Source organism: Aspergillus costaricaensis, assembly GCF_003184835.1.
Source record: "Aspergillus costaricaensis CBS 115574 unplaced genomic scaffold BO79scaffold_9, whole genome shotgun sequence".
NCBI lineage: Eukaryota > Fungi > Ascomycota > Eurotiomycetes > Eurotiales > Aspergillaceae > Aspergillus > Aspergillus costaricensis.
In genome coordinates, this window is record NW_020291809.1 from 355,137 (window position 1) to 381,415 (window position 26,279).

General features: G+C 48.0%; 10 protein-coding genes across 10 annotated transcripts; 2 read left to right on the forward strand and 8 right to left on the reverse strand.

Annotated features, from left to right (window-relative positions):
- Positions 1–610: 610 nt before the first annotated feature.
- Positions 611–2,840, reverse strand: BO79DRAFT_236505 (AMP-binding enzyme). The gene is made up of 6 exons (XM_025684591.1): positions 2,155–2,840; positions 1,681–2,103; positions 1,326–1,608; positions 1,156–1,259; positions 934–1,093; positions 611–881 (listed from the first exon to the last, which is right to left on the reverse strand). The coding sequence occupies exons 1-6, from the start codon at positions 2,763–2,765 to the stop codon at positions 816–818; spliced, it is 1,647 nt and encodes a 548-aa protein (XP_025541650.1). The 5' UTR covers positions 2,766–2,840; the 3' UTR covers positions 611–815.
- A 680-nt stretch (positions 2,841–3,520) lies between these two features.
- Positions 3,521–4,660, reverse strand: BO79DRAFT_252999 (aromatic alcohol reductase; the record flags this gene model as incomplete). Its single annotated transcript, XM_025685966.1, has 4 exons — positions 3,521–3,784; positions 3,837–4,163; positions 4,218–4,499; positions 4,571–4,660. The coding sequence occupies 4 exons, from the start codon at positions 4,658–4,660 to the stop codon at positions 3,521–3,523; spliced, it is 963 nt and encodes a 320-aa protein (XP_025541651.1).
- A 932-nt stretch (positions 4,661–5,592) lies between these two features.
- BO79DRAFT_280964 (spherulin-1B precursor) lies at positions 5,593–7,133 on the reverse strand (the record flags this gene model as incomplete). The annotated part of the gene is made up of 5 exons (XM_025688112.1): positions 6,921–7,133; positions 6,711–6,856; positions 6,232–6,649; positions 5,692–6,041; positions 5,593–5,639 (listed from the first exon to the last, which is right to left on the reverse strand). The coding sequence occupies exons 1-5, from the start codon at positions 7,058–7,060 to the stop codon at positions 5,593–5,595; spliced, it is 1,101 nt and encodes a 366-aa protein (XP_025541652.1). The 5' UTR covers positions 7,061–7,133.
- Positions 7,134–7,596: 463 nt separating this feature from the next.
- On the forward strand, positions 7,597–9,559 carry BO79DRAFT_280971 (Zn(II)2Cys6 transcription factor; the record flags this gene model as incomplete). The annotated part of the gene is made up of 2 exons (XM_025688113.1): positions 7,597–7,910; positions 7,982–9,559. The coding sequence occupies exons 1-2, from the start codon at positions 7,800–7,802 to the stop codon at positions 9,557–9,559; spliced, it is 1,689 nt and encodes a 562-aa protein (XP_025541653.1). The 5' UTR covers positions 7,597–7,799.
- A 287-nt stretch (positions 9,560–9,846) lies between these two features.
- On the reverse strand, positions 9,847–11,575 carry BO79DRAFT_280980 (uncharacterized protein). The gene is made up of 2 exons (XM_025688114.1): positions 11,471–11,575; positions 9,847–11,409 (listed from the first exon to the last, which is right to left on the reverse strand). Exons 1-2 carry the CDS (start codon positions 11,530–11,532, stop codon positions 9,912–9,914), a joined length of 1,560 nt encoding a protein of 519 aa, XP_025541654.1. The 5' UTR covers positions 11,533–11,575; the 3' UTR covers positions 9,847–9,911.
- A 1,327-nt stretch (positions 11,576–12,902) lies between these two features.
- On the forward strand, positions 12,903–14,087 carry BO79DRAFT_236507 (PHD finger protein; the record flags this gene model as incomplete). The annotated part of the gene is made up of 2 exons (XM_025684592.1): positions 12,903–13,155; positions 13,222–14,087. The coding sequence occupies 2 exons, from the start codon at positions 12,903–12,905 to the stop codon at positions 14,085–14,087; spliced, it is 1,119 nt and encodes a 372-aa protein (XP_025541655.1).
- Positions 14,088–14,358: 271 nt separating this feature from the next.
- BO79DRAFT_143089 (monocarboxylate permease) lies at positions 14,359–15,639 on the reverse strand (the record flags this gene model as incomplete). The annotated part of the gene is made up of 1 exon (XM_025678301.1): positions 14,359–15,639. One exon carries the CDS (start codon positions 15,637–15,639, stop codon positions 14,359–14,361), a length of 1,281 nt encoding a protein of 426 aa, XP_025541656.1.
- A 1,316-nt stretch (positions 15,640–16,955) lies between these two features.
- BO79DRAFT_286277 (M20 family metallopeptidase) lies at positions 16,956–18,541 on the reverse strand (the record flags this gene model as incomplete). The annotated part of the gene is made up of 5 exons (XM_025688448.1): positions 16,956–17,270; positions 17,320–17,463; positions 17,543–18,119; positions 18,198–18,375; positions 18,434–18,541. 5 exons carry the CDS (start codon positions 18,539–18,541, stop codon positions 17,021–17,023), a joined length of 1,257 nt encoding a protein of 418 aa, XP_025541657.1. The 3' UTR covers positions 16,956–17,020.
- Positions 18,542–18,935: 394 nt separating this feature from the next.
- BO79DRAFT_280987 (Zn(II)2Cys6 transcription factor) lies at positions 18,936–20,659 on the reverse strand (the record flags this gene model as incomplete). Its single annotated transcript, XM_025688115.1, has 4 exons — positions 18,936–19,910; positions 20,049–20,409; positions 20,467–20,502; positions 20,553–20,659. The coding sequence occupies 4 exons, from the start codon at positions 20,657–20,659 to the stop codon at positions 18,936–18,938; spliced, it is 1,479 nt and encodes a 492-aa protein (XP_025541658.1).
- Positions 20,660–22,031: 1,372 nt separating this feature from the next.
- On the reverse strand, positions 22,032–23,618 carry BO79DRAFT_226604 (carboxylesterase; the record flags this gene model as incomplete). Its single annotated transcript, XM_025683807.1, has 2 exons — positions 22,032–22,463; positions 22,554–23,618. The coding sequence occupies 2 exons, from the start codon at positions 23,616–23,618 to the stop codon at positions 22,032–22,034; spliced, it is 1,497 nt and encodes a 498-aa protein (XP_025541659.1).
- Between the last annotated feature and the right edge of the window lie 2,661 nt (positions 23,619–26,279).

The following is a 26,279-nucleotide window of genomic DNA, read 5'->3' on the forward strand; positions in this document are numbered from 1 at the left end:
GGGGTTGATCACGTTACTTTTTTGCGTTAGTGGCCTCGTTGCGCCTTACCCTCATTTCGCGCAATATTACAAAGAGGACATAAAGCCAAAGGTGGGCTGGCATAAGGTATAGTATCCCTCTAATCGATTATTCGTCTATTAGGGATATTACATGCCAACATTAGAAGATAGCAGCAACGAGAATGGCGACAAATGCATGTCAAGGCACGATAGTAAGGCATTGGCCATCCAGCTATAGCTTGTGGAAGAAGGAATTGTGCAATTCATCGCATAGTGGGCTTCGCTTGGGCGGATAGGGAACGCGCCCATCAGCCAATTAGACTGAGATAAGCGAAAAAGCAACTATGGCGGTTGGTCTTCGCCACTGAACTCCAAAAAGGAAGAAGGAAAAACGGAGACTATCATTGATCTATCTGCGGCCCTGAGCATTGAGACTACTCTTATGTTGGGTATATTCAAGAGCCTGTAATGTCAACTGATTGTATGTAACTGGGTTTCCGTCATGAGCTCAAGTCCACAAGAATGATACGTATATGGGTTTAAAAATAAACTGGCTATAGGTAATCAAATAAGAACTCGGTCATCGAAAACCGATGATTGATTTAGGTCCCATGCTTCCATCCACTGCTACATAAGATCTGTACCGTGTCCTTTGCAAGTCGTGCGATGTTACCACACGGCCACAGCCTTCATCAAATCTAGAAACGTAAAAATTCTTGCACATCCGGGAGCTGACGAGCAACGATCAATGGAAATTGGACAGACAGACATTTAAGCACCCCAGTTTGGCTTGTCCGCCTCCTGCTCTGCATGGCTTAGTGCTGCATCTCTCTCTCGGCGAGCTCACTCAGTTTCCGACGGTCGACTTTGCTATTTCCAACCTGAAGGTTAAGTGTGAGCATTTGGTTGAGTCTCAAGACATGGCCGACTTACATTCGAGATTGGAATTTCGTCGATGAAGGTTGCACCACCAAGGAGTTGCATGCGTGAAGTGAATTCTGTCTGCATCCAGTGCATCAATTCGTCGATGGTTAAGGGTGAGTCTTTCGACTTGACAATATAGCCACGAGGAATGGGTTCTTCATCTCCATCCCTATACGATAGGAGCAATATCAGCACGACAAGTAGCAGGTAAGGGAGACATTCTATTTTTACCTCATGACTGGAATAACAGCGGCATCGGTAATATCCGGATGTTGTAAGATAGCCATCTCGATCTCAGCTGCAGAAACATTGTCGCCATTTATTTTGAATAGGTCCTGAATAAATGGAGCGGAACATTTAGAGTTCGTGCATGTATTTGGATGTAACTGGGAAAGACGTACCTTTTGGCGACCAACAATATAAAATTGACCGCGCTCATCAACCCAGCCAATGTCGCCAGTCTTGATCCATCCATCATCTGCTATGGTCTGAGCAGTTTGCTCAGGTTCTTTGAAATATCCCTTCATGGCAAATGGACTCCTTATATGAACATGTCCTTTCTGGCCTCTGCTTAGCAAAGCGCCCTGGTCGCCAACTATCTTCGCCTCCAGACTTGGAAGCAAAGTTCCTGTTGTGGCATCCTCTACTACCTGAGTTGGATCGGGGAATGTATAGAAACCTGCCCTGCATTGGCACAGCGAAAGGAGTAAGTCCTACTCTGTGTAAGGTAAGGAGGATAGCACAAGGTCCACCTACTCGGTCATTCCATATGTACTCTGCATTTGAGATCCATGTAATCGCTGCCACTGGTCGACCATTTCGTAGGGGATGATCGCGCCGCCGGTGAGGACATGTTGTACACTCGGGAAGCTGGGCTTGTCGAATTTTGCCAGGAGCTCGCGTACCAGGTGCTTAGGGAGCATCAGCCAGGTAGGTTTGAATCGTTCAATTGTTTGCATGAAGGTTCCGGACTCAAATCTCGTAGGATATATCGTCTTATATCGAGCCTTCAGAGGGAGCATGAATCCCAATATCAGAAATCCCATACCGCAGAACTTATAATTGCAGAATATGGTCTCTCTGCTTCTCTTCCGAAGGTTATAGTGCTGTAGAGTCTGCTCAATATTTCCAATAAGGCCATAGTGAGTGCGTTCTGCGAGTTTCGAAGATCCTGTTGTTCTATCAGAAGATTAACATCCGTGCCCAAAGAAGAGTACCAAGCCAGCCTACCCGGAAGTGTAGAGCAGGAGAGCAGTCGTTGCCCTTGCCTCCGCAGGCGACAGTCTAGGCCACTCATAATCGTCACCGCCAGGCGTATTTAAAAGATGGCTCCAGTGTCTGAAAGCACCGTCATCCCAATCGTCGGTATTCACGCCACCGAAAGACTCGTCAACCATGAAAAGATGCTCGCTAGAAATACCCAACCTTGCTGCTGCAACGCAGACGAGCTTTCGATCCTGAGGCGCGAAAAGGACAATGTCACAGTTCAGTTGCCGCAACCGGGAATACAATTCATCTAAAGGACCAGGAGCAAGAACATTGCATGCTGCTCCAGCAGCAATAACCCCAAGAATAGCCAGGGGGAAGTTGATGTTCGCGTCGCCGTAGACCATGACTCGCTTGCCTTGCGCTCCCAGCTGATGAAGGCCGCAACCGACTCGCTTCACGATATTCTTGATCAGGTCGATTGTGTATCCTGAACGATCGCATTCCATTGCTGATTCGAGAAGAGGCTCCGATGACGGCCAGGCTCCTTCATTCTTATAAGGCGAGCCAAACAAGTAGGATAGAAGGTCTGTTTGGGGTGCATTTACACTGTGCCGGGACTGGACTAAGGACATTCTGGATAGGTAGGGTGAGGACTCTCGGATACCGATGGTAAATTGAAGAATAATGCGTATAGAAACCGAAAAAAAGAGTAAAGCAGGTTATGAATATATAAGATTCTGCTACAACTGCAAGCTTAATCTATTTCCTTCCTCGTGTTGTATTTTCATCTATGTCGAAGCCGATAAGTGTGGGAGAGAGAGCAATGGCTTTGTGGATTAGAATGTTTGCGGCCGACTGCTTGTTAATATCTCTAATAATGTCTCTCGATACGTGGTCATCACTTCGGCCAATCGCTTGAGTTCAGCTGAAAAAGGAACGGGGGGCGTCTTTGCTTCTTATCAAATACTAGTAAGGCCGGTGGGCCCGGCTTGACAGGGGCTTGGACTACCACTGGCTTCTGCGGAGAGCTAGCATAGCTTCGGGGTTCCGGCTGAGACTTCCCAAATTTGGGTCAATCCTGAGAGGCTGGAATTAGCCTATTCGGGATCCACTAAATCCTATTGGACTGTCACATTCAGGTGTCCCCAGTTTGTGCGTTTGCTATGGGTCCCTGGATTTGTTCTATCTCGTCACATCACAGCAAAGTCTTAATACAGAGAGATATGGAACTAGGATCTTCTCTAAGGGTCTTCGTTCAATTCATAGGATTGCATAGTAATTGGAATAACGGATGTCCAGTCTAATCGCATTCAAAGTAGTTGAATGTCACCCCGGGCAACGGATCCGTTGTTAATATTTCGGACCAAATTCGTTCCTGAGTGTAAGTCTATGAATACACTTTCCTGCCTTTTCCAGCTAGGACCTCCGCAAAGAAATCACGAAAGGATGTTGGTTGGAAGTCTGGATAGAGCTCTCTAGCATTGAGATAACCCAGATAGTCGGCATAACGAGGACTATTATCCACCCGCACGTATTTGCTATGCTCATACTGGGTCACGAAAACGCCGATGCGCTTCATGTTATCGTGAGGACTCTCGGCGAGAGCGGCTTTGGCTTGCTTCACACTGGCTTCGATATCTTCATTTGATACCTAGACATTCGCTCTTAGTTAGAACAAGGCAGTAAAGACAAAGTTGACTTACGCGAGACGGCTCCAGCTTCTCTCCAGAAACCTCTTCCGCGATCTGGTAAATTTCGTTCTCCGAAAGTACATCCCCGGCCGTGTAAACATATCGGTTAATAGTTCGGTCATCGAGTATGATTCGTGCGACATATCGCCCGATGTCACGTAGGTCGGTAAGAATATTAGGGGCTGCTCCATCCCCATGAATAGTCTTCACTGGAACTATCTGGGCGTAATCCACTTTTCCAGAAGGGAGAGTCGGAAATGAGATCTGATACCAATAGCCAACATCGATCACGGTATAAGGAATACCCAAGTACTTGATGGCATTGTAAACTTCTTCTTTCTACTTGCCTGTTAGTCATCTTGGATTTTCTCTCATGAATCACGGCATTCATACCTCATCACGAAGCAGCATAGCGCCCGTTGGAGCTGCTACCGTGGTGAAAGCACAGGGAATGACTCTTTTGACACCTGCAATCTTCGCTGCTTGAAGTAGCTTCTTCTGCTGGAGCAAGTCATTGGGTCCAATAGCACTGATGAAAATATCGGTACCGGTCATAGCAGACACAAGCCCATTAAAGTCGTCAAGATCTATGGGCCAGATCGTAAGGCCTTGCTCTCTGAGCTTTTGGACCGACGGTTTATCTGCAGAAGCGGGCCGCGCTAAAACCTCCACATCCTAACCAAAATGAGAAATCAATACTTATCAACCACTGAGAAAGAATCTGCTGTATGGTCCATTCGACATACGAAATTTCTAGATTCTTGCAGCCCATTCAGGATAGAGGCCCCGGTCTCTCCAGTCGCTCCAAGGAGTAGTACTTTCTGCTTGACAGCCATTGCACGTATTTGGTGGGAAACAAGATATCTTGGTCTTGTTAAAGGGAAGCAATTCTTGAACACCGAGACAGACGTAATTCTTTTATAGAACCTAGGTGGGTAGCCAATAAAGGATTTGGGGGTTTGTCCGGACTGTGGGGATTATAACAACCTTGGCATTTTAGTAAATCCCGACTTCACACATGCTGCGGTCCGTCTAGCTTCCGGGCCATTTCACGGAATTTGTGCATCCGATACATTACTAGTGACGTAACTTGGTACAATGCGGAGCCGTTCAGGCAGTCTGTTACCCCATCTAACTCCTACAAAGTGGATGTTTTGATTGATTCCATCTGATAACTGTATAGTACAATAAATCAGTGCTCGCAATAATCGCTTGAGTCCCTGAGGAGGCATTTCTTTCTGAGTCCGACTATTCCGATTCCCTGTAATTGGATCTGTGACTTTACAAAATAACTGTACTCGGATTATATTTTACACTATTCGATACATTTTTGTTACGTTCTTCTACGTTACTTGACCTATAACTATGTTTAGATTCAGGCTGTTAGGTGCTTTCAATGAGATATTATTGAGATACAATATCACCAGAAGGTATTTATCATACCGCATTACTGAATGGACCGGGATTGTAAAGGACAAGCGATTATGAAATCTGGTGCGTGCTTATAAAGCAATTTCTATATTAGTAACATATTACACGGTTAACGGAAGTTCAGTATTGCATTTTGGGCTTCCGGGAAACAGCTCGGAAGGTAGACGGACCGCAGCATATCCCGAGTTGGGTTTCGGCCAATCGAACATTTGGGGTACATATTGAATCACAGAGCTTGCTTTCTGCCTTCGCGTATCTCTTCTGGCTGTCTACACTCTCCAGTTACACTGTAGGTAATTTATGCCGATTCAGACTATCAGAGAAGTATTTATCACCCTCACAACAGCAAGGACCAGACATCACTCTGTCCGAATAGTAACCGTCCTGGACAACCTCAAATCCCTTGAACTCGCCCCAGCACTAAATGTATACTCGCCCCCATTAACAGCCCATTGTTGCGCCTCCACATCCCAAAACGACACATCCCGTCTGCGGATCGGAAACGTCACCGTCGACCTCTCCCTGCGAGCCAGCTCCACCCGCTCAAAGCCTCGAAGCTGGTGCACAGGCTGCTTCGCACTCTCGGGATATGATAGGTACAATTGCTGAATCTCAACTCTAGCACTACCACCGGTATTCGTGACGCTGACGCTGACGTTCGCGATAACGTCCCATAGGTTCACTGGTCCACCGACGGATTTCTTTCCTGAAGGGTAGACGGAAAGGGCTTCGATAGATGGGACATTCAGGTCGGTGTAGAAATTTTTGTCACACGGAAAGTGCACTCTTATCGCATTGATATGGACAACCAAGTGCAGCTTACCAATCGCAGAGGTAATACAAACTCAAACTACCATTCCTTTAAAAGTATAAAAATCAACACCTACTCTATCTACTTCTGTTCCGGGCATTCTTATCCTCCTTATCCTTCCCCCAACAACCCTTCCAGGCATTCACATTTTCACCCCACAATCACCGCTTCGCCATCCCGCACTTCGTCAAACACTCCTCCACCTTAATCGCCATATCTGATGGGATGGCTTTCCGGATCTTCTCAATATCATCCCCGGTAATACTCTGCCCAAAGGTCCGTGCAATGACCCCATCACTGAGGGAGAACAGTTGCTCCGCCACCAGGCTCACAGCGAATTCATCAGACGTAAACGCAGCGGTGAAGTTCGCTGGCTCGCAGTCCGGGTTCACTTGCGTGTGGAATGAACCTGCCGGGTAGATGGTCACTTGACCGGGGCGCAGGTCCGTCCGGATAACCCGCTGGCTGTTGTTACTATCAAGAACCCCAGCTTGGGGAACCATTTCGGAAAGAATATGGCCGGAATTAAGAGCAAATAGTTCAGTGGCGCGAGGGTGGAGGTGGAGGAAGCTCATGCTGCATGCTATTTGAGGATTAGTTTTGGACGGTTTGTTTGATTGCGTTTAGATGTACTGATGTCTTACCTGGAAGTTGCGACATGCTGATAGCGGCGCCGACATCAACGAGTGCTGGCCAGTTCTGGCTTGTGGCTACTGGGATCTGTTCTGTGCCGGTGAAGTTGAAGACAAAGTCGGAGTCATTAGGGAGCAGTTTGTAGCGCTCGATGGCCCTTGTATGATCATTAAAGTCAGATGATTGAAAGTTCGGAATTTGGATTAGGGCAGCGGTCTTACGTATCGGCAAGGCGAAGTTGAGCCGTCAAGCTGAGGTCGGAATTTGAGCGCTTAGCTACCGGGTGCGGCACTGCTCTCGCCTGGACGACCAGAGCGAGTATGATCGTAAGATCGAAGTATAGAGAGAAAGAGAAAATCATTATGATGTCGTGTTGGTTTTGAGCTTCGTGTTCAATGTCTCAGGAGTAGGGTTGTAGAGCTGATAGATGGTGAAGATGTTGGATGAGGAAGTTGGAATAACGTACAATCACGCAGGCTGTCGCTGAGATTTATATATTCATGGAAGGTCAGGAGGCTTTTCCTACGTTTTGTTATATTCTGCTACCACATACAAAGCCAAGTCCTAATCTTACACCTATTGATTCCCCAGAGTATCGATTCCAAATCTACACATCACAGCCACTGGTCTCCGAACCATACAAAGTTGTCGCCAAGCTCTCTGTTGGCTGGGCACGGCCACCCCGGCGTATTAGTAATACGCCGCATATTTCATCCATCGATATAACCATCACCTCGTGTTCATGCAGGGTCTTATGCGGGGAGGCGTAGTTCCCGGGGGAGGCCATGCACCTCGTACCCTCACTGCCCAACCTTCTTGGCGAAGTCATTCCAGGGCCCGACTCATTTTCTTCACGGCTGCTCGACTACTGAATAACTCTAATTTCACGGTTAATCACATCGAGCAGAGCCTCACGCTAGACTACCCGCCATGACAAATACTACTAGACTGATGTTCTGCACGGGCAACTTCTCCATTTATGAGGCTGAGTAAACTCAATCTTGCCTTGAGGACTCTTTACTAATACGACCCAACCGCCCTTCTGCGAAGAACCCCGACTTCTACGGTCCAACATTGTAGCTTAGCGTGCCGTCGGCAATATGGCCATTAATAAAACGCTCTCAGATCTCCAAGCGACCGGATATAGGTTGCGCAAGTCACATGAAAAGTCCCGCAATGGCTGTCTCAGATGTAAGCAGTTACGCAAGAAGGTATTACTCAATGCATATGCTGTGTTTCCATCATACATACTTCAGACCTTTGGTTCTGATCGTATCACCAGTGCGACGAAGCCAGACCGAAATGCTCGCGATGCACCAGACTGTCGTACACATGTCAATATCAACACCATCCGAGTGCCAGCGGATCGGACACAGAGCCGGGCGGTTTCCCGAACTCGGAAATTGAATTCGCAGGATCCGAGTTGGTAACAGGGCGTCCTCCGGGCCCCATAACTTCATCCACTGGCCAACTTCCTCTTTCGCCACAATCGACTAACGATGAGGATATACTCAACTTGGACTTGCCCTCCCCGGATCCTCTCAACGCGACCGAGCTCAATCTCTTAGCCCACTATCTCTCGCACACCAGCCAAACGATCCCATTCGACTCCCTCGATCTCCACGCTCTATCGGTTGGGGTACCCAATCTCGCCTTCAAATGCAAGGCGGTCATGTCATCCCTACTAAGCCTGGCGGCAGCATGCAAATGCCACGACATGGCACATGGACACTCTCAAAAGCCAGTCGATAACCAAACCCTAACAGAGATTCAAGACCTCCTTGCGTTAGCCGAGCGCCATCATGCGGCATCCCTCCGCCACATCCAAACAACTATGCAAAAAGCCCGGGGCTACGATAACGTCCTCGCCAATGCAGCATTGATGGTCTTGTATGCCTCGGCTAGTCACTCCATTCGCGTTCATTTAGCAGCCACAGCTAAAGTACATGGGCAACGGCTCCCAACCGAGCTATTACCGCAACATTCGCAATGGATTACGTTCACACGCGCAGCACATACCGCGTCTAGCGCTATACTCAATGACATTGTCAACGCGACTGCTGCTGGCAGTACGGTGGATTCGGGACCAGATTCCCATCCGACAATGTCAAGTCCTTTATCACCGCAAGACGGTCCATCTCCGACAACGAAACGCTTATTTCTCCCGCTCGTGGCATCTACCTGTGATCGTGCTCTCAGAAGCCTTCGTAGGAGAGCAGAACACACAACTGCTATGCTGCTGCAAGATTCTGCATCATGTAGCATGGTCGACCAACGACGGGTCCATGCATTACTCGAAACCATAACTGTTCTGGAGAGCTGCGCATTGGCAGCGCTATCGCCACGGGCAAGCGACAAGTGGAAGATGATGTCTGCACCATCTCCGAATACTCAGCATACAGCGGGGTTTGAGGGTTCCCGTGCTGTCTCACCATGGGTGGCTCGATACATGATAAGTGTTACGTCTATGGAGGCGCCGCAGATCCTTAGGAGGATTATCATGTCTTTTCTTAATAAAGCTCCGACCGAGTTTCTCAATATCGTGCAATCCGTATTGGACTCGCCTGCTGCAAAGACTAGAAAAGAGAATACAACACTACCACTGTCATCTGGACCCAAGGCGCTATTGATGCTCACTCCGATACATGTCCTGACTATGGATATATTTGCACATTGGCTGGTTCTGGTAATGTTATTAGATGGGGTGTGGTGGATCAGGGATATTGGACATTGGGAGCTCAGCCAGGTCATTTCTATGATGAAGACACATAATGTCATTTCCCAGTTGGCTGACACTAACGAAATGTGGTGGCCGGAAAGCATGTACTTAGTCAAGCGAGAGCTTACGCCAGATTCCTAGTAGTGATAGGTGTTGGATTCTAGGGAATGTGTGAAAATGGTATTAAGTATAGCTATTATTCAATATCTGCACTTATTATCGCAAACTAACCACAAGGCATAAACCTATATACATGATAAATAATGGAAGTCGGGTTGTCGTCATGCCCGATGGAGGCGATCAGATGCGACAATGCACAATCAATATTCATCCTCCTTAAGTGGGCGTTTCATGGACATGATAAGGTACATCTAATATTATAATCAGTCAAAGGCTTGATAAGAAGTTGTATCTTATCTGGAAATGTTACACTGCAAACATCCTCATATCGTCGTCGCTGAACGGTCAGGTCAAGAAAAATCTATCCCAATGACTAGGACCACTCCACAAATCGGACCCTAGTCAGCCATGCACCATCTGGTCCATTAGGCTTCGAGAGCAGAACAACCTGGCGAGTACTTCGAAGATCCTCTGGATGCGTACACGAAGGAACTGCTTCATAGATACGATCCTTATCCTCTGGAATCCTTTCTTGTACGTCCAGCGATGACAGATTCGCTTCTTCCAGATCGATCACTAGTTGGGCAATTTTCACTATGATACGTTGATCCCATAAGCCCTCTTGTTTGGTACACCGACTCATCTGTCGGATAGCCTCGCGACGGATCATCGGGTCACGGCACCTGATTGCTGTGTAGTACAGCCCTGTGACGATACGTATTTCGAATGTGAAAATATCCGGTGCGCAAATCGTGGACTTGCGCTCAGTGACATCGTCAATGTCAATAAGTTGGCCGGCACAGTGAACAAGCTCCGCGAAGGCAGAGTTATAGTTATCGAAGATGGTTTCCTGTCTGGCCAGACATGTTTCCGTCCATATCCATGAGACGAGATATAATGTACGCAAGAGCAACAGTTCTCGCCGATTGACCTTCCGGGAGTTTTCTGCATCCTTTGTATAGCTTTCCAAGGCCCTTTCCCATGTTTTGTAGTCCTTCCTGAGCTCTTCCTGTTGGGGCTTTAAGTGTGTGCGATCTGTGCGCTCAAATCCTGCAGAACGGACGAACATGAGTGTCTTGTTCATGAGCTTATAGAGTGCGTGTTGAGCCCAATAAGGGTCCGACCAAATTGGCCTTCCATCTGAACATTTCACTTGGGGATAAGTAGGCTTGATATCCAAGGCAACCATTGGCCGTCCGTTCATTGCAAGCTGGATATTCAGTCGAAGACTTAGTTTCCACAACTCTAGATAAGTCGCGCCTAGCTTACTACCCAGAGGCTGCAGTTTCCCTATGACGCTCTGAACTATCTTCAGGCCAGCTTCAAGGTGGTCGAGGGCTTGCTTGTGATTACCATTCAACATCTCCAAGCATACAAGAAGGAAGCATGTGATGACCAGGAGATCGATTCTAGGAGTTTGCGAAACAAGATACGTCCTCAAATGTCGAATGGCCTCATTATAATGAAATATAATGAAGCGGTCATTAGCGGCTCGACGCTCCGGAGTGGATGATGGATTTCGCTGTAGCACCAGCGCCCGCTCATGGGCCGCGCTTACTGCCGCCGTGGCATGCCTGACGACCGGCTCGCATTCGCTCAGTTGGGGAAGATGGCGCATCCAGAGATCGGATTCAAAAACCCCGGAAAGTGCCCGGGCCGTCTGTGAGCAGAAGAAGTACAAATAGTGCCGCTCCTTTTGCGTTCCTGGTCGAAGGACCATGCGATGGTCGACGGTCATCATTGGCTTACTGGGGACGACAGGCTGGGGTTTGTTCCCCGGGCGTGATTCACTATATCCATCACACTTTCTTCCTGTACGCTTGCACTGGTAGCATTCTGGCTTTTGTTCATCGCATTTGACATGTCGAATTCTGGATGATGAGCTGGTTAGTCGGCCGATCTTCTTTAGGCGCCCAAGGCTCCGGCTTGTACCTGCAAGTGAGACACCCTGTTCTTGATCTTGGTCCGGATGCTCTTCTTCGCTTGGCCATCATGGAATACGAGGTTTCCACAGGAGTATCTTTTGCCAAGCCAGAGGTAAATCGGAGGACAATGAAAGCTTATCAGGTAGCAGGGATCCAAGCAACCCATGGCTCACAGCCTCGCCAGTCGTTTATCAGCCTGGTCATCGTCATCACCCCGCCTGCCGTTCTGGGCTAAGCTGATTACTGCCAGCAGAATCATACACCGCCTATCCCCTCAGTTCTGCCTGAGGCTGTTATCATGTCTCGCGAAGCTAGATGATATAGCAGTACAACAGGAGGTAGTAATTCTGACCACGGTTTAAAATTGATTAATAAATAGCGTTCAATCTCGTGGATAAGCTGGCCAATACATTTGGAAGACCCGCAACAACAGCTTCTTCCGCCAAGGAAGTTCAAAGGTTCTCGAATGAAGACCGAGATATATGCGTCTGGCTGACAGGAGCCTGAGTCGCTTGGAAATGGAAGGTGTAAATTTGCATCCTATGTGTAACTTGCACAATATTAGACTACTGATCGACTATAGTACTTGTGGCCACTTGGGCAGTTGTCAAGCAAGCTTTGAGAGATGAGGTAACAGCTAACGTAAACCACTCGCGCGGCCGGTACAATCGCGCGGCCCATCAAATATTGCCATGTAAAAGTCATTTTTTTTAATCTCTAATATCTCAACCAATTTTGAAAATAATGGTTTTATCTTAAAGAAATAGATTAAGATAATCAAATATTTATTTTTAATAGTTTTTTCAGATTTAAATAATTATATACAACAGCTGGTAATATAAAATATCAGTAATTTACTTGTAATTTAAAATAACTCTTCAATTAAATATAAATAAATTGTTTAAAATTATTTGAATGATATAAATATATTGGTTTTATTATTATTAATCTTTATTTAACATTGTAGACTTATATAAAGTGTAGTTATTGAGATATTATAATTATTATAAAAGATAAATTTTGTATAGCTTTACAAGTTGGGCCGCGCGATTGTATGGGCCGCGCGATTGTGGTTTATGTTATGCCGGATTCTTGATTACGTAAAATAACGTAATCACTGAGGAGGAAGACTGCACCTGTTGGAAGAGACACACCAACACATTCTAATATCTAGATGTACACTTAGTATAATTTTGGGTGTATGTGGGCTTTATTAGGGCACTCATTAACTCACAGGGCATCATAGTCTCATTGTTGTTTCGCGATAGACTGTCTAAGCATATCTTGAAAAAACGACGGCGGCCGATCTGGGGTTAGATTTGTCATCCACCTAGTCTACCTGACTCAGCAAGCCTTTGGACGATCCCCAACCGGCCATTTACTAAGACAACCCAACAGGATATCTCCAAGGACAGGCATCGCATCGCTCAACTGAGGCCATGGCCGTGAGAAAAGCGCGTGCGGGTCGTCCTGCACGTGCTGCACAAGTTGAAAGACATTCCCTTCGCTCATCCCTAGTGAAGTCCTCAAGGACCAATCCGACAAGGACTGGCCGTCAGGGGGTAACACAGCAAAGTCTCAACCAGCCTGACGAACCGCTCTTGCCAAGATTGATGTCATGGCCCGACACCCTTGCAGCGGTTGAAGAGCAATCCCTTGAAACCCAGGTACAAAGATACAAAGAATGGAAACGTGAGTGCATTCCTTTTCGTCTATTGTCTCCTGGTGTCCCACCTTGTGCTCACTTATGTCCCACAGGAAATGGATCGGCGCACGAAGATTACTGCCGCGTTTGTCAAGCGCACGGGGGAAGACTTGAGCCTTGCTTAACCTGCCGGCTCGCGTTCCATGCCGATTGTATTCCAGCAGGATGGCTGCGTGATTCCCAAGATTCACTTGTTTGTCCAATCTGCGTCCGTCGCGGTTGGCATACCACTCCTCCTACATTGTCACCACCAGCTTCACCACCGCCAGAAGAACGGAATGATCCAACATCTGCAGCTCCGACTACGTCAGCTCCTCACCCCGACACGAATTCGTCATCCAATACACATCCTCATAGTAGCGCCTCAGACGGGCCCTTGGGCGTCTCTTCCATACAACAAGCTCCAACGGGTGATAGACATGATGTACCACCGAGTGGCCCTACTGCTCCCAAACGACTGTATGAGCTCCTTGGCAATGATGATGAAGCTACGGAAGATAATGTGGCATCTCAACGACTGCGACGTCAGCGCAAGTCTCGTTATACGAACCTACCAACGGAAGTAGATACAGCCCTGTCAGTCCTATACCGAGAGCTCGAGTCGAACAAATCCCTTAGGAGAGAAGTAGAGGAACTCCGAAGCGAGAATACCAAAAGTAATCAAACTATCAGGATCCGCGATCTTAGTATCATCGCCTTACGCAGAGAACTGGACTATCGGCGATCTTCAGATCAGGAGATAGAAACACTGCGAGCAACGGCGACTCAACTCGAGAATGCAAAGAAGGAAATTCAGGAGCTACGGGCAAGAAACGAAGCCCTGAGTGCGGAATTACAAACTTGGAGAAATGACACAGCAGAAGCTCAGGCTCTTGTGCGAGATTGGAAGGCTAAGCTTTCACAACTCATTGGAGATTGAACTTTCTTTTCTTGCATCAAGTTACTTAATCCATGATACCAGATCCAATAGTGATTATTCATTTCTTATTTCACTCCTTATCTATTTCCACATATAGCCGCATTCATATTGCCACTCTTTCAGATACTGTCGAGATCTGCAGATCGACTTGCATCGTTGATCCGACATGACGAAAGAAAGAATCCCACATTCTCAACTAACCCCCAACCAGAGCCAAGAATGCATCGCATTTACTTCCGACACTCACCCAACTGCCCACCCACATAAATCTTCACGCCTTCACATCCAATCCCCACCCAACCTTAGCCACCCGCGCCGCCGCAACCGCACACGCACCTAGCAGAATGCTCACACCCGCGAAAATCTGAGCCGCCATATACCTACCTCCATCAGTAGCGATCAACGCCCCTTGAATAGCTGGCCCAGTCAGCGTCGCAAATCCCACAATACTCATGATCATTCCCAGCCTTGTACCAGTGCGATTGAGATCCGGCGTCATGGTCGTTGCCGTGGCGGGAATGAGTGATTGCGCGGCCCCGCCCACAATCCCATACACAACAGCAAATGCATACAGCCCTGCAACAGTACTAACAGCTATCCAGGAGAATATCAACACTGCACATGAAATACTGATGGGGATCAAGAGGTTCAATCGCCCTGTCCATCGATCACCAATAATACCCGGCGCGATACGTCCAACGATACCAACTCCATTCAACACGAGGATCAGGTTCTGTGTATCCGCGACACCAAGACGGTCTCGCGCAAAGGTGCCGAGGTAGAACCAGGCGAAATACAAGCCCCAGAAGTTGAAAAAGTAGGCTAGCGTGAAGAAGATGAAAGGTGGTTCAGCGAATGCGCCGATCTCAATGAGGGGGCCGGTTGTCCGAGGGGGGAGACGGGGTTTGAAGAAAACAAGACCGAAGATCTGGGTAATTAGCATGAGAAGCCCCGCTGCACGGATTGTCCATCCGAATCCTATCTGGTGGTTATATAGCAATTGGTTGATGAGGACAGGGTATATCAGACCCCCTGTGGCTGCACCAGAAGCTGCCAAGCCCACTGCGAAGGCTCGATTTTTCATGAAGTAGGCGGACATGACTGAAAGTCCGGGGTTGAACGTAAGTCCATTGCCGAGACCCATGCATACCGCCTGAGCGAGGAATATCTGCCAGTAGGTCTTGCACACAGAGAGCGTGAAGAGCCCCACGAGCTGAAGGAGGACCCCGAGTGGGTACATGATTCTGAAGTAGCCGGCGTCTGTTGCGCGTCCGGTAAGGGCGCTCATGAAGAAGAGGAGAGATACCTGGACGCTGCCGATCCAGGCGATGGTGGATGCTGACTGCGGTAAGGTTTGGGTATATAATTGTTCGAAAACGGAGAAGCTGGTGGTGATTCCCCAAGAGTTGAAGAATACGAAGTGCATGCACACGACTTGGGACCAGGCTTGGAGTCCTCCATCAGGTGGTGGTGGAGGTACGTGTTCTGAGCCATTGCTGGGTTTTCGAGAAGATAAGAAGCCGTGTAGCTTCTCTGTTGTAGTTGTATGCATTGTAGACTTGGGAAAGCAGTTTGGTGGGTGGAGATGTGTAAGCAGAAGGTTAAAGGGTCTTAGGACAGGAGGGCTCAGGTAGGGGGTTATGGGAAGTGGAGAGGCTTTTCCTTCAGCCCAAATGTTCAGCCCAGGGTCATGGGGGTCATGGCTGTAGGGTTATGTGGGACGATTACCAATCACCCACAGACGACGCGAATGCCTCGGTTTCCAACATGGGTATTACTACTGTGCAAGATTTGTCACGTATGATTGCCGATACACTTGCCGTTGTCGTTACGGGAGCCAGATAAAAGCTTCAATTTCAGTGTCGATCAGACTGGAATGTGAGAGCCTACGCACTTTATCTTTGTTCTTAATGGGTCCTTTCGTTGAAACAATTTCATGTTTATAATCTTTTAGACTCGTAAAATGGCCTGTGACAAGGCGCTGCTGACCGCTCCCTTTTCTGAAGACAAGCTGTCCTGAATTATCTTAAACAGGCCACTAGTATATGTGTACTGCTGAGGCAATACTACAGCTCAAATGCAAGTAAGTCATGGTATAAGACCTGTTTGTACATAGGATATAGCAGCTCTACCCAGAGCCAATAATTTCGAAAGGCCGATTTTCAACACCTGTGCGACTACTGGAACGATTCCGACTTTGATACTCTCAGTGACAGCAGACAGCTAGTGTGTAATATAACAGCGGCTTCGGCGCGCCGTTCTATAGAGATAGTCCAATACAAAAGGCTATGCATTTCCCTCATCGGGCCCATCAAATCATGCTTTATATGAGAGAGAGCTCTCCTCACCTCTCGACAAAACAGGTTGCAGCATGTACTACCTACCCGAGAAACTAGAAGAAGTATAGTACTATGTAATATCGAAATTGATGGATAATCATCCTGCGCGTTGGAAGTCATGTGACTAGCACAGCTCCTGCTGACAAATTTAAGGTGCGCACAGCAATCCATTCCAGCGCAGTTAGCAGCACATTTTTACAGCTTTAACGGGAAAAGGCTGTCTCATACGACACGTGTTACAATTAGTCTTGTAGCATGTAATATTCGATCAATGCAAAAGCCAATCTTCTAGTCAAGTAAACAAAGGTAGTCGTTTTGTAGAAAGCGCGTGAAATCTACGAGTTAATCTCCCAGTCGACACCTACTTGCTTACCAATCACCCGCAAAAGCAAGGGACCATAACGATGAAACAAGACAGGTAATGTGGTAAGAGGTATTGACCTCGATTGCAATCAAGCCTATACAATACTTCGAATTGTACCGTGTTCGCAATATTCACACTCCAAATCTGTTGGTGAGTCCTCAAAATGGTATGTGATGCGCAAAGGTATCCTAGTTATCTTTTAAGGACCCGTCCCTCCAGCCAGGGCTTAATCATTCAGACAACCGCCCAGCATCCTTCATTGCCGCCCTGAATTTATCTTTCATTTTCTGGGCAAACTCGTCATTCGTCAAAACATCCAGAGTAATGAGTGCGTTGGCCTTTCCAGCCCGAAGCGCCTCTGTATGCGCAACATCACCTTTCGCAGACTCGAGGAAACCAGTAGAGTGTGGAAGATCGGGGGCTTTAATGTCGAAGAAGGCCTGGATACCGGGGCAGATGTACGAGCAGCTTCCGAAGTCGCTGGTTGTAGTTAGCTTCCGCCGAACTTTTCAAAGAAGGAAAGACTGACGAGCTTCCTGCCGAGTCATGCACTGTTCTGGCTTCCTTCAAAGGCACCATCTGCTCTGGTTGTAAGCCCAGATGCTGTAGCATATATTGTCTGTATTGCTCCGCGAGAGTATCGTTTGTCACCACGTCCTCGTAGAGTGCAAACCTGCCACAGTTAGCACCACGATCACTAATACCACACCAAAGTAAACAGAACAACCAATGTGAAAAGAAAGAAAACTCACCATTCCATCTCAACCCTACACCCCGTCGCCCCAGCAGCACCATGAAACACCCCCTCGACTCTCTTCCTCAGCGCCTCGACCTCCTTAACCGTCTTAGCCCGAACACTAAACACCCCCTCCGCATAATCTGGGATCAAATTCGCCACCTTTCCCGCCTCCAGGATACACCCCTGAATACTCTCACTCTTCTGAATATGCTGTCTCAACAGTGCAATCCCATTATACGCCTGCACAATCGCATCGCACGCATTTATTCCTGTCCACGGGCCCCCCGCCGCATGCGCAGTCTTGCCATAGAACTTGGCACGCAGTTTCCATGACGCCTTAGTACAGCATACCGGGGTGCTGAAATCTGCCATACCGTGCGTCATCACGCAGGAGTCGAAGCCCTTCCACGCGCCGTTTTGTGCCATCAGCCATTTCCCGCCTTGGGATTCTTCCGCCGGAGTACCCATTACGACGACGGTGCCGGGGAGGTTGTGCGTTTTGATCATGTGTTCGATGGCGACGGCGGAGGCAACGGCCGAGGTTGCGATTAGGTTGTGGCCGCAGGCGTGGCCGATGTTGGGGAGGGCGTCTATTGGGGTGGGGTAGGTGGTTAGTCTGTCGTAGTTGAGAGTAGAGCATGATAAAGAGTAACGAATTGAGAACATACCATATTCTGCATTGAAGCAGACGGTTCGACCGCCCTCTTTGACGGAGAATCGTGCTTCAAAAGCGGTTTCGATCCCGTAGACACTGCGCTGAACGGTCCAGCCGCGGTTTTCGAGCCAGTCAGAGAGTAACTTGCTTGCTTTGACTTCTTGAAAAGCGATCTCGGGGTTATTAAATATCTAGTCGTTTTGAAACCGTCAACATTGTTCGGAGCGAATCGTAAAGTGGAGTAGTGACCTCGAGATTCAGCTTGCGTAGCTCCTCGCTGGCATCGTCGATGACCTTGCCTATTTTGTTGATCACCTCAATTGATTGGAGAGGGTGGTTTGGTGTCTGTTGAGCCATTGCTGTTAAGATCTTCACATATTTTTCGTCCGAATCGATTGCAGTAGAATAGGTCGTCTAAAGGCTGTTGGTTGACACTTATAGCTGCATCATCGCGAGCGGGGAATTGCGGGGAAGCCAGCGGATAGCCAAGGCGATAAGACCGATAAAGTCTGATAACCGCGTGGCTTATCTGACGGATGGCCAGATAACAAAGGCTTGCGCGGGCCGAATGCCGATAGTTCCGCTATCATCAGCAGATAGTTATCAACATGACAGCTGGCCATATTAGTTGATTGTTCGAATATTTCTGATATCAGCAGACACTTGTCCGAAAACAGTCATACATCATGGCTAATCTTTAACATTCCTGTGTGTTTATCTATAAAGTAAATGATGGGAAAGGACGATGCAGCTACCATGTCTTATGGAACGTGAACCATTTTCCTTCTAAACCCCGTCTCTGCTCTCCAGCTGTTCTCAACAGTATAGCAACTTTCCGATCAGTGACATCTTTGCATTGTATCTTTGTCACCCGATGATCAGCACACACCCATGGTCCCTCACTGCACGACCCCGGTGGGGAAGTCTGACATGCTGTCCTTTCGAGTCCAGTAAGCGTCTCCCCTAGTTTCAGAGCCAACATGGTACCGCACATGCCTTCGCGACGTGGGTAGAGTCTCATGAGTTCCAGCGCCCGTTCTCGTATTGTCGGTTCACGGCAACGAACCCCGATCAGGAACAGGGTCTCTGTCACTGTACTCTCTACACTGAAGTGCCGTTTTGTTGGTTTCGAACCTGTATCGGACTTTTCTGCCGAGGGGTTGTTCAAGCCTTCGAGAATTCTGCTTGCTAGATCAAGTATCTGCGCGTAGTCCTCGATAAACTCGTCGTGGGCGAGCTCGCCCTTCGATGGGTCTGATGACAGCATCACTTTGGCGTAAGAACGGCGTAAGTAGAGAACGTTCGCGGCTGTGGTACCCCTTTCATGGGGTGAGCCAGCAAGATATGTTTCTAATTTAGAATCCCATTGACGAAACTCATGAAGACAATCTTCCTTCTTCGCAATCGCTTCAGGTGCAGATATATCAATGCCGCTTGTTAAAAGCTTCAATGCGTTGTTGATGACCTTGACCTCCAGGGAGACGTGTGCTTCATCGAGGGACGTAAAACATCCTTCAAAGGCAGGTAATATGAATTTGGTTGTCCAAGGCACTGGCAATCCTTGAACTAGAAAGATCTGGCGGACCTGACTGTCGAGTTGGGCTAGAAGAAGTATCACGGAAGATATAGCCTCAGATGCATGGGAATGGGTCTGGAAGTCTCTATTCCACTGCTGACATAAAACCATAGCACTGGCAACATGTGCCATAGCCTGGGAATGAAACCCCTGCAAGCTCAGTAGGCAGATAAATATCACACACGTTGCTAAAATGACCATCTTATCGTGTATTGTCAAACGCGGCTTCGACATCAACTCCCGTAAGGACTGTATGGATTCGGTATGTTGCTGTAAGCCAAATCGCACCCTGGCCGTACTACAAGCCCTTGTAATTGCAAGTGGCGCCACATCCTCCAGAAAGTCTCTATGCAAGGAAGACAGCGCGGTAATAGCATGCCAGAGAGCCGGATAGGAGTAAGAAACCTGCAGCAAGGTGTATGACCAAAATCCTGAGTTGAAAAATCCTGTCAAGGTGGGAGCAGTAACTACTTGAAAGTAGTGGAAATGTTCATGGTCTATTGGCTTGTCGCCAATAAAACTCCACGCCGATGGTACCTGCAGCATGCCATGTGGCTGGGCTGACTCGGCCTTGCGGCGGGTGGTCTGCTTGGCGCGCGGGTCTTGGTATCCATCGCATTTCCTACCAGTAGATGTGCATCGCTGACAACTATATTACTGGCCTGTCAATGAATACGGTTCAGGGAATTGAGTCGATCTTACGCACCTCGGCTTGGTTTCGTCGCATTTTACATGCCGGATTCTGTCGAGTCAGTAATTTTACCCACCAGTAAATAACAGAAGCCGTTATACCTGCAGGTTATGCACCCTGTTTTAGTCCTTGTGACCCATCGCTTCTTTCGTTGTTTACCAGATTGGTTGAGCCGTGAAGCGAGCTCCTGAGGAGATGCTGATGACATTGGGGGCAACAAGAAGAATTTGGGGAGTGGAATTGAGCACAGATAATACGGGTTTAGACGAGGCAGCCTGTGGGATGAGGAGTCGAAATGTCAACGGCACGACTCTAGCATTAGCTGACGTGCAGGCGCTGTGGGGGCTAAACCGTCGCATCACGTGGGCGCTATCTTCGTTAATCAGCTTAGGCTTCACTGATTATGCACTTCTTAACCAACTTTGCTGGCAAATACTCAGAGTAGTGCATATAATATCTGGCTTGTCTCTATTTAGTCAAGTATAATGATAACGAACCTTTATCCATTCTATGATATAATTCCCTACTTACAAGGTCCCCACATTGTCCTAAAATGGAAGGAGTTCTCAAGAGGACATCCTGTAACACAGGGTCTCTACCGCAATCAAATCCTACGATCACAAGATATTTTAAATGGTTGAGATTATTAAGTGGGCCACCCGCGAGGAGGTAGAAACAGCCCTGTAGCTCTATTGAGTCATGTCCGAGCCATGCCGCGCGGCAAGTGGAATCAGCATCCGCGGTGGGATCTCCATTCCGAACCGAAACTGTGCCGCCAATCTCGCAGTCCCACCCGAGCTGCTCGGCGTTGAGATGGCTACGAGAACCCTGGTATGTAGTATTCGCCCCATAGAAAGTGGGCCGATTGTCAATGGAAGGCGCTGCCGCCACACCAGCCAGGCTTCCTCCACGCCGGCCATTGCTTGTGCTATATTCTCTGTCTACTTAAGAAGATGGTGAGGAATGATGGAAGCTATAATTTAAAAAGAATAGATCTTGTCTTCTTGAATAAGCGGAGGATATAGCATGAGTGAAGACTAGTATAACGAAAGCCTGTCACCAGTGGTATAGCTGTAGTATCTGTCTTGTTAATATGTTCTTGAAGGATGAAGTGTACATACTAGAAGCTTTGGTAGAAAGCTTCATAGAAGGCGCGGCTTACAGTTGGGCACGGCAAAACTATCACTGCCATGTTTGCCAAAATGGCAAAACAAGAAAGAAAGAAAGATAAAATAAAATAAAATAAAATAAAAGGATATATTCTGCGTTACTTGGAGGTGGTAGGGAAACCACTATATTGTTGGGGGATGTCTACTATAACGGACTTGATTCGAGTGGGCTACAATCTGGCTTAAAAGGAAGAACTCTGATAAGAAAAGAGGCACCCGTGCATTTCATTGTAGCATCGATGACATTCATCTCCAATTAATTATAATGATTGGCTCAACTTACAGTATAAACGATCGACAAGAAAGATACATAAACACAGGAGACAAAGAAATGGATACAAGAAATGATTCAAGGTGACATGTTCTACACAAAGTGATTCTTGATGTCCAACCCGAGCACTAAAAACAGCCCTAGTAAGGAGTCTGGGCGGCAAAGTAATCCAGGATCAACTGGACACGCTCAGTCGCAGCAGTATCCATGGTCTCGTACACAGCACCGACCAAGAAAGTCTCGTTCTTAGACGGAGAGTTGGCATTCCACTTGGCAGGGAGGGTTCCATTGTTGTAGGAACCGCCGGTGTTGGGGTTACCGGTCTTCATGAAGTTGGCCCAGTAGCTGCTCATGACATTGGCCACGTAGTAGTCCTCCTCGGAGTAGTCCTCACCCTGGGCCCACAGGTTGTTCAAGACGTAGACAATCTCAGAGGCATGGGCAGCGCTACCGTAGTTCCAGTAGTAGGTGTAGGTGTCAACCTGGTCGGCAGAGTTGGAGAAGCCGTTCATGTACTGCCAGCTACTGACGCGGAACATGTCACGGACGATCTGGTCCTCCTGTTCACCAGCCTGAGTGTCGTTATCGGCGGGTTAGAGAGCCCAGAAACGGGGTGCGAAGTCACCGTAGCTGGAGTTCAGACAAGACTTCTATGCCGCGACGGTGGTGCTGACTGTGGCGGAGGCTCCATCCTCGTTGGCGTTGTTTCCGGTAATGTAGGGGACCTTGTTGCCGGCACCCTTCTCAAGAGTGTTGATGTACTTGGACGGGATGGCGTAGTAGTCGAGAACAGGCTTCACCTCCAGACTGTAGGTGCTGGTCGAGTCGAGCAGGGTGGTAGTGTCAATGGAGCGGGCTTCGGCAATGGAGCTGACGTTAAGGGAGGAAATAATTTCCTCACCCATGGTCTCGGCATCATCCAAGGTAGTGTAGGCGCACTCGAAGACACCAGTGTTGGGGTCATTGGGAGAGTGAACACCAGACTCAGAGATAGCGTTGACGATACCCAGATCAGCAGTCAACTCGCTGTTCACAATGTGGTAGGTGGCCGCAGCGCCGAACGACTGGCCGATCACGGAAATATGATCCGGGTCACCACCGAAGGCCGCAATGTTCTCGTGGACCCATTTGACCGCTGCATACTGGTCAAGGACACCCCAGTTGCCTGAGGCGTTGCGGCCGTTGGTCTCAGTCAGCTCCGGGTGCGCCATGAAGCCAAACACACCGTTGCGGTAGTTGTAGGAGACGAAGATGATCCCCTTGTCAGCCACACCTGCACCGTTGTAGGTGGTTTGCGGGGGTGCCGTTCCGGCGCCATAGCTCCAGATGGCCACAGGAAGCTTCTCGTCAGGCGAGGTAGCAGGGGTCCAGATGTTGAGGTTGAGGCAATCTTCGCTCTGGGCGTAATCCGCCAGGATAGAGAGAGTGATAGGGCAGATGGCGCCGAATTCAGTTGCATTGAGAGTGCCGTTCCAGGGCTCAGCAGGCTGGGGATCACGCCAACGGTTTACGCCCGAAGTATCAGCGCCGAAAGGAATACCTCCAAAGAAAGAGATGTTCTCCCAGTTGGAAATGTACTCGGACACGCTGGAGTTGACAGCAGCCTTTCCCTGCACGTAGCCGTAACCGGGGATGTTGACGGGCTTCTTATACAAGGGCTCGGCCGCGACAGCAACGCCATTCGCCAATGCGGGCGCAAGCACTAAAGTTGCAAGCTTGGGAAGCATGTTGGAAATGAATGTGGGAAGTAGAAAAGGAATGTTCTGATGATGGATGGATATGGCTGAAGCAGCGGGATTCGCTTGCTACTTATTTATCTCCAAAGTCGAACCTGGAAGCATTTATTCTTCAAGGTCTGTCTAAGGAGGCGTCACCTGTATTAAGTCAGGTTTCAAGTTTAGCAAGTCTACGACATCAATTGCGTGAACTTTTCGCGCGATATATGGCTCGTTGTGTAAAAAAAAAACCAATTTAGATGGGTGGAAACTCCTCCTGCATGCCCTGGGTTGTATCCGTGGCCAGCAGCATCAGGGCTTCTGAGGAAACTCAAGTCTAAGGTTACGTACTCTTGCTCCACAAGCAGTCAACAGGTACCACGCCCAACATGAACTTAGTAGTGAGTCAAATTTGGACCCTCATTCCTGTAGGGGCTAAGAGTCGGACATCGGAGGTTATTCTAAGGTCCGAGATACGGGTTCGCTTAACTCTAAACGTCTCGGGCCTGCTAGGACCGTCGCTCTCCGACATCACTAATATCGACTTCACACAACACACTCGGCCCTTCTTCAAGCAGATTATGCTCTAAACCGAACATCTATTCCCTTCTAAATTCCAGACATACTACGTGATAGCGTTTAATGTATCATAGGACGCAATAGAGAGTTGCTTCTTACACTTATAAAGTATCTTTGAGTTCCCGACACACCAATTTGTTCCATTCCAAAGATCCACGTATATTCGACTTCGGATACAACTACTATTTAGAGATACCAGCCCGGAGCGACTTAGTGATACATAGACTGCAGGTGGAGCTTCGCAGGACACTTTGAAGCGGGGTTTGAAGATCCTCATGAACCAAGGTTGATTGGACACATCTGTGGCGGCCTGAGGCATATGACTTGACACAGAGCGTCGCTTGGGTACATACCGCTATTGGAGGGGGGTGGGCTTAATGTAAGACGGCAAGCTAGAACTCTGTCACCGATGTCCTATTCCATCGACAACAAGCAGATGGAATCTTTCACTGGAAGGTGGCCAGCATTCTTCAATCTAAGGCGGAATAAGATTTAAGAATACGATGAACAGCCAGGCATGTACAATGAGACATTCTCTTATAACCCGTGAGGCCACCAGGGGGAGAGGTCGTGCTCGTGGATGGCCGGAAGATACCTCACCCGCATCAAGGCCATGCGCTTCCTTCATCTCGGAGCACTATTTTATCTGGCATGCCTTTGCTATGACTAGGTCAGTTTCTGGGCCATACGCTCTCCCTTACTGGCTTATTGGTCTTAGGACATCTTGCAAGTAGTGCCTAGAGACAGCTCAGCGCTCCTCGTCTCATTGCTAGAGGTTCGCGGCTTGAAAACTGCCATTATTATAGCCATCGAGCTGAATTATAGCCATCGAGACTCTATTGCAAGTATTTGCTTCGAATTAGCAACAGTCAGGTACGCTTTATATCAGTCAAGTAGTGGCGTCCCATGTCAGGCATTCTAAGCTTTTTGTTAGTCATGCAACTATTGCTAGGCTGAGGTTACGACAACAATATCCCGGCCTTCAATACATATAGCCACTATACTCCTCCTGACCATTATTACGCAGCTTACGGGCAATTTTCCGGGGTGTCTATAGGCTACGTAGAAACTTTGTACATCTAATACGAGAACTGGCAATCTTTGCTTTTCTCCAATTGGTAGTATGCCGAACGATCCGAATGCCATCTCTGACAATACATGTTCTTTCCAGTCTTCACCGCATTATAGTATCACATATCCCGTTATTCGCATGTCCAGCTGCAAAATACCCGCGCAGAGTTTCCCTCGGTAACATAGAATATGATCCAAATTCCGACTGTCCCCCAACTGCATCCTCCCCAAATTTGACTATGTCGCCATCTGTCGCGGATGACTGGCGATGATGTCCCAATATGATCAGAAGCCCAAAGCGAAGCACGATAGTGCTGATGTCTCAGTCTTGGCACTACATATGAACTTCATCACGTCAATCGTTACATGATGACATTAGATAACAGCCGATAAATTGGCTCCTCTCTCTGTCTCTCTCTTTTGCAATGATCTCGCATTTTCCTTTCAGTTAAAGCTTGAGGGTTGCCCATTGTCAGAGCCCCTAGAATGATTTATTGGGTATGGTCTTCTTGTGGGTCATAAATCGAATGTGATTGGTAAACCAATAGAAAGGTGCCTCAAATGACGGATCAGAGGTCCTCGTGAGGATTAAACTTATTCTAGTTGACCTGTACATGCTTCTTAATCTGGTGCTACAAAATTGGTGGGAAGAAAACAAAATGTGTGGTTTCGGAACTACGCCGATGGTATTATGCATTACAGTTAATTGTTCGATAACCGATAAGTCAGTTATTTGCAACTTAATTATGAAAAGAATTTATCGCAATTGCAAATTGATTGTGTGTCGGTAGATCCTTCCCAGGAAAACTTTCGGCGCTCCTTTTCCCTGAACTCCGCGAGTAGCTACAGAAATCTCGGGGGCCATAGCCGAGGGAAAGCTCGAGGATCGGCCGAGAGCCGAACAATAATACGACCAATTTCCCCAACACGTGGGGACCGGCTGTCTAAGCTTAAACCGTGACAAAGTCATTGTTTATTCACAGGCATTATGTAGCCTAAATCGGCTATAAGCGTTCGTATACG

What these genes read in the sequence shown, in the direction of transcription:
- BO79DRAFT_236505 (XM_025684591.1), bottom strand. Translation starts at nt 2,765, where the DNA reads ATGTCCTTAGTCCAGTCCCGGCACAGTGTAAATGCACCCCAAACAGAC. An exon ending in CTCCTGCTCTACACTTCCGG is followed by an intron (nt 2,104 to 2,154) that starts GTAGGCTGGCTT and finishes ATCTTCTGATAG; the next exon opens with AACAACAGGATCTTCGAAAC. An exon ending in AGTACATATGGAATGACCGA is followed by an intron (nt 1,609 to 1,680) that starts GTAGGTGGACCT and finishes GTGCCAATGCAG; the next exon opens with GGCAGGTTTCTATACATTCC.
- BO79DRAFT_280980 (XM_025688114.1), bottom strand. Translation starts at nt 11,532, where the DNA reads ATGATGGCCAAGCGAAGAAGAGCATCCGGACCAAGATCAAGAACAGGG. An exon ending in ACAGGGTGTCTCACTTGCAG is followed by an intron (nt 11,410 to 11,470) that starts GTACAAGCCGGA and finishes CTCATCATCCAG; the next exon opens with AATTCGACATGTCAAATGCG.